This window comes from Atta colombica, unplaced genomic scaffold, assembly GCF_001594045.1.
Source record: "Atta colombica isolate Treedump-2 unplaced genomic scaffold, Acol1.0 scaffold227, whole genome shotgun sequence".
NCBI classification, from domain to species: Eukaryota; Metazoa; Arthropoda; class Insecta; order Hymenoptera; family Formicidae; genus Atta; species Atta colombica.
In genome coordinates, this window is record NW_017259324.1 from 17,950 (window position 1) to 26,291 (window position 8,342).

Here is an 8,342-nt window from a genome sequence, read left to right on the forward strand (position 1 = left end):
TATGTAGTATATATGTAGCATAATTGTAAGCATCTGTACTTCGCGCGCACGCGTGTGCATGTAAATGGTGCGCAGCGTACAAAAGTGAATAATAAACGAATTTGTTATTATATATTCACCTCTTCTGCCAAACGATCGAAACCATTTATGTACAGCTGACAGGCTTGATGTATTCTCAATTCATCATTATTAATTTTCCAAATAGACGCCAACATTTGACATTTGCTCATCCACAAGATAGCCTGTGTCGAACTAACCGTCACACCGTCCGTAGTCTCACGATGAATAAATTCCATCGATGCTGTAATTACTCTACATAAAAATTCTGTACGTATATTATCCCTCTTGTCATCTCGGTACCACGTGAGAATTGCTTTGTCCGTTATGTCTTGAAAGAGATAAGGCTGTACCTAGGCGAGTAACGAACAAATGTATAACACAAATTAATTATCATATCTTGCTATAGACTTACCACAGATTCGAACAAATTATTTAATGGTTTCAGTATTTTCAAATTGAGATATGCCATCATGTATAGAACATTAGCCACTTGAACGTGTAGCAAAATCAAGTCATACCAAGCTGGAGTTTGGGAGACAGCTAGTGTAGCAAACGGCTGTGGCCCACCGACGTGCCCGTCCCATAATTCTTCCGACTTTATTATTACTTTATTTCCTTGTTCAAGTATTTCAGCCTAATAACACATAAGTCAATTTGTACATTAAGACTCTTGAATAATCATCACAATCATATATTGAATCGTGACGTTAAAAGCAAGAAATGACACGTTAACTTTTTTTACGTGCCATTTATAAATAAAGACAATTTGAATAATTTGAACAAAAGGATGAAATTGCTTTAAAACATTTGTAAAAATGGAACGAAAACTATGTTTATCCTTCCTGATAGTAATTCCTAATCGTAAATTATCTATACTTTTCGCGCGATGACTAGAAGATTCAGGAGATTTAAAGTTAAAATTAATACAACTTATGACGCCGTAAGTTGCCTCTCCCTCCCTCCCCACCGCACCGCACCGCACCGTGCATTGGTTACGTAATAATTTACGAATTTTTCCATACTCTACGTACATCGATAAATATATCCAAGAAAGTAACGCAGTGTTGTAAAAACATTGTTACTTGAATGTCGGATAAACCAATGTCCTGCATACATAATCTTTCCTTTGGCAACTTTCCAAGTTTATTCATTAATTTTGCCGCCATTTCCATTCTTTTCTTTATATGAAGCATCCATAATAGACAGCAGACACCTGTCGAATAAATGAGTAAAAGTATACGCACATGCAGTAAAAATTTACATAAATATTGACATTTTAGAGAAAAAGAAATAGAAAAAAAAGACGACACAAAAGTATATTTACCATGTCTCATATTCTTCATAGGTATTTGTCGTAAAACAGTTAAGGCAGCTGCAAGCGAATCTAATTGAGTAACATCTTTGTCCCACGACATGGCAAACTCCCAGCATAAATTGGCCAATAAAACGCTGCTTGTTAAACTGTATGGGAAATGACGTTTGAGCAGGGCCATATTGTCTGCAGCAGAAATACGACAGATTTAAATTATGACAAAACTTAGGGAGTTTTTTAAAAATATGCCTTTTTCTCTTGCCTAAAATGCACGCTTCCGTAGTCGCATTAATTTTTGCTTCATTCCCAATCTCTATCGATAAAGAAACAAGTTTTGACCGTTCCTGTTGAGATACTTGGACAGCAGTTTCTTCATTCGTATCGGTGAATTGTTGTAACGAATCTACAGACAATTGTAACTGATCGAACTCTACATCAGTCGTGTCGATTAATCGCGCTGGATCGATACCCGTTGTGCTGAGCCATTTTGCAACCAGTTCTGACACTGAACCTGAATCACCGGGTGAAGCTCATCAATACCAAATACACGGAATACTACTAATTGTTTATTACTACAGTTATTGTTAATTACTAGAGTTTTAATGTACCTCTTCCTCCGGAGAGAATTGATGCTAAACAAGTGTCGCTTTTCGTAAATGGTAAAGCAAAGAATCGTGTTGTTTCATCCGATACAACTCGTTGACTAGAATTAGATTAATATTTGTTACTATGGTAGCCAAAAATTATAATATTTATTCATGCACTTCCCAATAATTAGCGATAATAACGCACCTAATAACAGCATTCAAAATGGCAATATCCTCAAGGTTCCCAATCAGTAATACAAATTGACAGGTATCATTACTGACATTTTCCCATTCACTAATTGAACTGTACGTCTCATCATCCGGTGTAACATCATTCGATTTATTCTGCATTTCGTCTGTTTTAGTTACATTATTCCCATTTTTAATGTCTTCCTCTTCGTTTCCATTATTCCCCAATCGCTTCTCATTTTGCAATTTCTCTTTGTACTTCTCTACAGTCATAGCAGTCGCCCTACAGGCTAACGCAGCAGTAAACGCATTGAAAGGTTTCGTAGATTCTGTTAGAATAGTGCGTACATTTTTCCACCATGAGGAAATTTCGTTATATTCAACACATATTTCTTCCACATCTGTCGATTGATTTCAGTCAATTAAATTCCATACGCGCTATGTAATATTTTTTAAGCATAAAAACAATGGACACAAAATTTACCGGTTAAAAAACAAATGACATGCAGCAGCTGTGTAAAGTGTTTTAATTCAATTTCTGAAAATGTAGTTTCTTCCTTGTGCGACCAATATATTAATGCCAATCGCATGAAAATAAATGGTTGAATGTTACTGTCTTTAGCCGCTTGTTGCCATTTCTCTTTCATATTATCAGAATACATCAGTCCCTGATACATTAAACGTGCTAAAAGATGCGTTAAAGATCACATTTTAAATGTAATTATAAAATCAAAATATATGATACAATTGATAACAGCATATTTACGACACTATTACAACTTACAAATTTCGTGTATATTCTCCTCCTTTACATCTTTTCGTAATTCAATCATTCTCGATGCGCCCAGTTCGAAGCACGATAGAAAGTCAAAGAATGCACTTTCATTCTTAAATTTGACCTTAGTTTCTGCCGAAATGTTACCATCCAAGAAGCTGTTTAGCATTTTAGCTAATTTGATAACACGGTTTACCTCTCGTTCCGAGGTTAATAATATCGAAGATAAACTTTTAGTATTTATTGCGTTATCAGTCGTAATATCGTACTCAGACGGTACATCAAGTTGAGACTCGATATATTTATAAAATGTAATTATTTGTTGCAACTGCGTTGTCAATTGACGAAGCATCTTAGCGAGAAGTTCCAATTCTTCTTCTTCTTCTTCTTCTTCTTCTTCCTCTTTTCCTTCTGTAAAGTATTAACAAAACATAATTCTCGTATAATTTGTTTACGTATCTGCATATTTTACAATGTGCATACCTCGTTTTATTACAAAACAATTCGTCGCAGCGAGCAAAGTATCTGGTAAAATATGCTTGTTATTCATTAAAACTTCTATCGTCTGTATTCGAACTTCATTTGTTTCTAAACCCAAACAAGTATTAGTAATTACGGAAATCAATTTCTCCTCATTGAAATCTTCCTCTCTCAGAAACGTTCTCAGTTTCCTAAGTAGATGTATGTCACGTGCTCGTTTTCCGTTTTTGCTATTGAGCGCAAAATGAAATGGAACGCAAATCTCCTTCAATCCTCCAAGTGGATCAATAAATACACAGGAATATTGCGCTTTATTCTTCGATAAAATGGCATTGTCGTTTGCACCCAGAAAACCATAATTAATGTACAGTAATCTGCAAAGTATATTAGTCGAGTGATTTTATGTGACATGTACATGTAAGACAGAATGAAAGGAAAGAAATTGAAAGCAAAGGAGAGGAGATAGCAATAGATACAACTTGCCGTCCATTTTTGCTGGCAGTAAAAGTAGTGATTTTTGGACCTTGCTGTATACTCCAAATATCTATTACGCCTTTCTTTGGTGCGTAAATAACTAAAAACAGAGCGATGCGCAATAAAGTTTTACGCCGAGATTTATCAACGTTCCTACGTATCGCACGATCTCTCTCTTCGATAACTTCGATCCAACCACACTGAGCATCGCGATATCCTTTCCACATTCTCAAAGCTATACCCTTTTTATTATTTATCAGAATCACTCTGCCCATAGCATCCGATATTACTGAGAACATTTTATTTGGGCTACAAACAATGCAATATCCTTCTCTCATAATATCACTTAAACCAAATCGACATGTCATTGTTTCTACCGATTCGTGGCTAATACTCTTTGATACTTCAGACGTTGCATTCTTGGAATTTCCACGAAACCATCTGATAAAAAAATCAATTTATCAATTCAATAAATTAATTCTTGGGACCGAAATTTCGGTCTCTCCAATTTTCGATTTCGGTCTTTTTCGATCCGAAAAATCCGAAATCCAAGCGGTTCTTTTATCGACAATGGTTTAAATTTCAGTTTTTTTTTATTACGGGTGTACAATTATCTATTGTAGAAAAAGATAATGAGCATAAATTGCATATAAAAATTCATGTTTATTGAAAGAAATATCTTTTAAGAGGGTGTTTACGTTTGAGAGCTGATTTTAAAGATATTTTTTGTGAATTTTTTTAATGAATAAAAATTTAAGTATACTTCAAAAATAATACAGAAAGTGCATATATGTAAAAAAAATTTTTTTTAACGTTTATTTTTTACAAAGTAGTAATAAGATGGCACTGAAGTTAGACTTGCACGGTGATAAAGGTATAAGAGTGATATTGTTGATTTGAAAGCAAAAAATGAAGCTTTTTCTTAATATGTAGATTTGTAATTTTCGCTTGAACTAGGATAGTTAATATCACATGCATATTTTCAAAATGTCGACAGTTTGAAAAAATGATTCGAATTTTGCTCATTTTTTCTTCTTATTTGATCTTCCAAAAAAATAGAAAAAATTAACGTAGACTATTAATTCTAGTTCAGACGATATGTTCTCTGAGTATAACCGTAAAAGTAGAAGTTGGACTAATAGTTTTTTTGGAATCACCACATTCAAAAACACGATTTCGAGAAAAACGCGTTTTGAAACATTTTAGTACTTTTCTGTTTTCCGTTAGAAACGAAAGTGACGGGAATGAAGCTCTAGTCCATCCAGTTTTTATCCATTGGATAGAAACGTTTTAGAATAGTGTAGAAAGATTGAACATAAATAATGGCCAGCGTCGGTTTGCAATTGGTTAGCGTGCGCTATTTGAATCAATCAAGCGGTCCCACGTCATTTCATTTTGTATAGCTTGGATAATTTTCGTTTCTCTCGTGGAATACTTTTAAGATTATAAGTTTTCAAAAAAAGCAAAAAAAAAAAATTGATTTTTTTACTCCTTAAACGTAAAGATCCCCTTCAAAGAAATTTGGAAGACGGGAGACGTATAATCATTTCTTTTCTTTCTTTGCTACACTTTTTCTTCTATATCAACAATTCGCAGCGTTTCAACTAGCAGCTTTTCAACAGCTTGTTGATAATTTTCTATAGAATAACATATTATTACTCGTATTCTTATTCGTAAGAGGAAGAAAGTAACATTCCTGTAATACTGCTTTAAGACTCCTGAGTAATCGCTGTGTAACACAATCGACTCGACGATTGTATCGAAGAAGTTAGAAAATCCAAATCAAAATCTGGATTGAAACCGAAAACGGTCCGTTTCGATCCATTAGCCTGCACAATATTTCGGTTCGACAAAAATAACGATTACAATCTGGTTATCGATTTCCTTCCTGCTTGGGACTCATCTTGGGGAAATTATTATACAAGATAAGAAAAGCACTTACGGCACAGCAGTACCGATAGCGTTAGCTAGTTTGCTAGCCATAGCGATAGCAACATCTGACAAGACCGGTGCATTACCACCTTCCAGGGCATAGTGGAATCCTACAAATGGTCGTTTTCCTGTCGCAAGAACTAAATTGTGTTGCGGCGCACTAGATCTATACGTTGCATTATATCCACCGCATATCGAAGCTGTCATTAAATGATCAAAGCTATTTATCGATGTTGTACCAATTACTTCTAAATCGTTTGCAATATCTTGATTTTTGAACGCCCATTTTTTATACGATAAATTTGTAACTGGCGGTAAATCATTACAATTCGCTTGGACTGTATGAAAAAAGAATTATGAAACTCAAGCGAGAGGAAATACATATATATGTGGATGGACAATGATATATACCTTTAGCTAAATGATTTCTACAAGCACGCAAAGTGGAAAATAATGGAAATCCTTGTAAAATGCAAACTCCACTGTTATATAAGATATAAACTTCTTCACTCGAGCCAACATCCCCAGCGTGTTTGGATAAACAAAATGACTGACACTTTATCCCTAGAACCGATTCATTGTGAATTTGCTCTTCCAAGAGCAAAGCACCTGTCTAAAGAAAAAACAAAATATATTACAAGAAATCAACAAAATGAAATAATACAAGGAATTAATACTCTCTCTTACTTCCGTATAAAATCTAACAAAGCCCGTATTATAGCCAACAGCTATACAGGTCCAATCTGGACCAGTGGCTTTTCCTAAGGATATTAAAGGTAAGCAGATCACAGAGGTTATCCATTCACTGAAATAAATTCCTTATTACAAACATATTATTATTATATAAATATTAATAAATATTACATACTTTGCTTCATTCGTTACTTCTCCATGCCACGTTACATGAAACTTATTTTTTATCTCATCTAATTCTTGAGATTCCCACCTTGCTATAAACATGAAAGAATACAATTGAAATTTTATTCATGCTGCGCTCACAACAGCATAAATATATTGAGATTCTTCATTAACTTATATTCAAATATCGATTACATCTGTTACCGACAAAAAAAATTATACATATGTGCAAAACCACGATAAGATTTGTACCTACAAGCAAATATAATCATTTTTGTATTCCAAGCTATCGTAAGTACATCTCCAACTGATGACATTGATATAATACAGTTTTGCAGAGGCAACTCATTGCTCGGAATATACTCAACTGAAAAAACGTATTGGTAAATGAAAATGAGTATTATATTTAACATAAATTAACCAGTGAAGAAAAACTTACATTTGCTAATGTCATCGCCATAAAGTAATTTTTTAACACTAACAACGTCTGATATATTTGCTATTCCTTTAATTTGACAAGACATTACGTTATGTACAACAATAAACTTTTGATAACACTCAATTTTTTTATTTAATTGTTATAACTCATTACCACAGAATATATATAAGTGATATAATCTTTAGTATAATACATACAGCAAGACTATACTTAAAACAAATTATTACTCGACAATCTTTAATTCAACCATATATATGTAATACTCTTATACCGCTAACGTCACTTAAGAGCTGGCGAAAACACCAGACGAAATCTACCTTTAGCCAGAGAGAAAACCTGAAGGAGGACACGAAGGCCCAAAACCTGTAATCGCAAATTGCTGCTGCGCACTACTGCCCTCTGACAAAGTGGATGCCAACTACGTCGTAATTTTAAAAGTTTGTGCCGTTCTATCTCAAGTTTCTCTTTTCTCTGATCCATGCATATATATATAATATCCATGCATAGAGAGAAATCTGAGAGCCGATTTTTTCCTGTTATCATCGAAATCGCCTGTACATTACCGACAGTACATCCATTATTAATGTGAGAACTACGAGAATTAATTTGACTACATAAATTTTCTGACACTATCGAAAAATTGTACCATCGAAAGTAGACGTGGTTCGTCTCTGTGCTAAATCCTCAAGATAGAAGCGTGCCGACTATATAGGAGGGATAGTTTAACGAGAACGAAAAAAACATATGTAAATAAATTTTGTTGACAATAAAAGTTGTTGAATTATAATAAACGAAAATTCAAAAAAGTTAATTTAGAGAATTTTGTCTTATAAAATTACAATGTCTTTATGCAAATTTTCAGCCCGTTTTTTGTTTTTTTACCAAACATAATTATTTGCGTAATTCTATTATTTTAGAATAAGACAGAATCATTCTAAAATAAAAGTTATTTAATATTCATTATTTTAAATAAATAATAACACTTTTAAATTATTTCTTATTTAATATTTTAAATAAGTTTCTCGAATTTATTTTACATTTTTATTTTACATAATCGCAACAATTATTTTGCCGAGCAATGATCGGCATTATAAATAATAAATTTAAAAAAGCACAGAATAATTTGCAGCAATGTCGTATTAATTTTTTAGCTGAAAAATCAAACAATGATCGAAACAAAATATTTAATACTTTTAATCTAGCTGTATTGAGCGCAAACTGTTTCGCAATATTAAC

The 8,342-nt window shown here is 33.3% G+C and overlaps 1 protein-coding gene across 2 annotated transcripts in view; it reads right to left on the reverse strand.

Moving 5' to 3' along the window:
• The window catches only part of LOC108688206 (rab3 GTPase-activating protein non-catalytic subunit), an 8,229-nt gene extending 1,038 nt beyond the window's left edge, over positions 1-7,191 (reverse strand). The window contains exons 1-17 of one of the 2 annotated variants that reach the window (XM_018194369.1): positions 7,107-7,191; positions 6,924-7,034; positions 6,678-6,759; positions 6,497-6,614; positions 6,221-6,422; positions 5,820-6,147; positions 3,887-4,318; positions 3,407-3,777; positions 2,933-3,334; positions 2,633-2,833; positions 2,165-2,549; positions 1,981-2,075; positions 1,635-1,883; positions 1,385-1,558; positions 1,092-1,273; positions 473-694; positions 120-410 (exon numbers count right to left, since the gene is read on the reverse strand). In XM_018194369.1, coding sequence (XP_018049858.1) covers positions 120-410; positions 473-694; positions 1,092-1,273; positions 1,385-1,558; positions 1,635-1,883; positions 1,981-2,075; positions 2,165-2,549; positions 2,633-2,833; positions 2,933-3,334; positions 3,407-3,777; positions 3,887-4,318; positions 5,820-6,147; positions 6,221-6,422; positions 6,497-6,614; positions 6,678-6,759; positions 6,924-7,034; positions 7,107-7,191 — 3,930 coding nt within the window. Of the gene's footprint in view, positions 1-119; positions 411-472; positions 695-1,091; positions 1,274-1,384; positions 1,559-1,634; positions 1,884-1,980; positions 2,076-2,164; positions 2,550-2,632; positions 2,834-2,932; positions 3,335-3,406; positions 3,778-3,886; positions 4,319-5,819; positions 6,148-6,220; positions 6,423-6,496; positions 6,615-6,677; positions 6,760-6,923; positions 7,035-7,106 lie in introns of those variants that run through there. The other variant, XM_018194370.1, reaches the window with a different exon arrangement.
• Between the last annotated feature and the right edge of the window lie 1,151 nt (positions 7,192-8,342).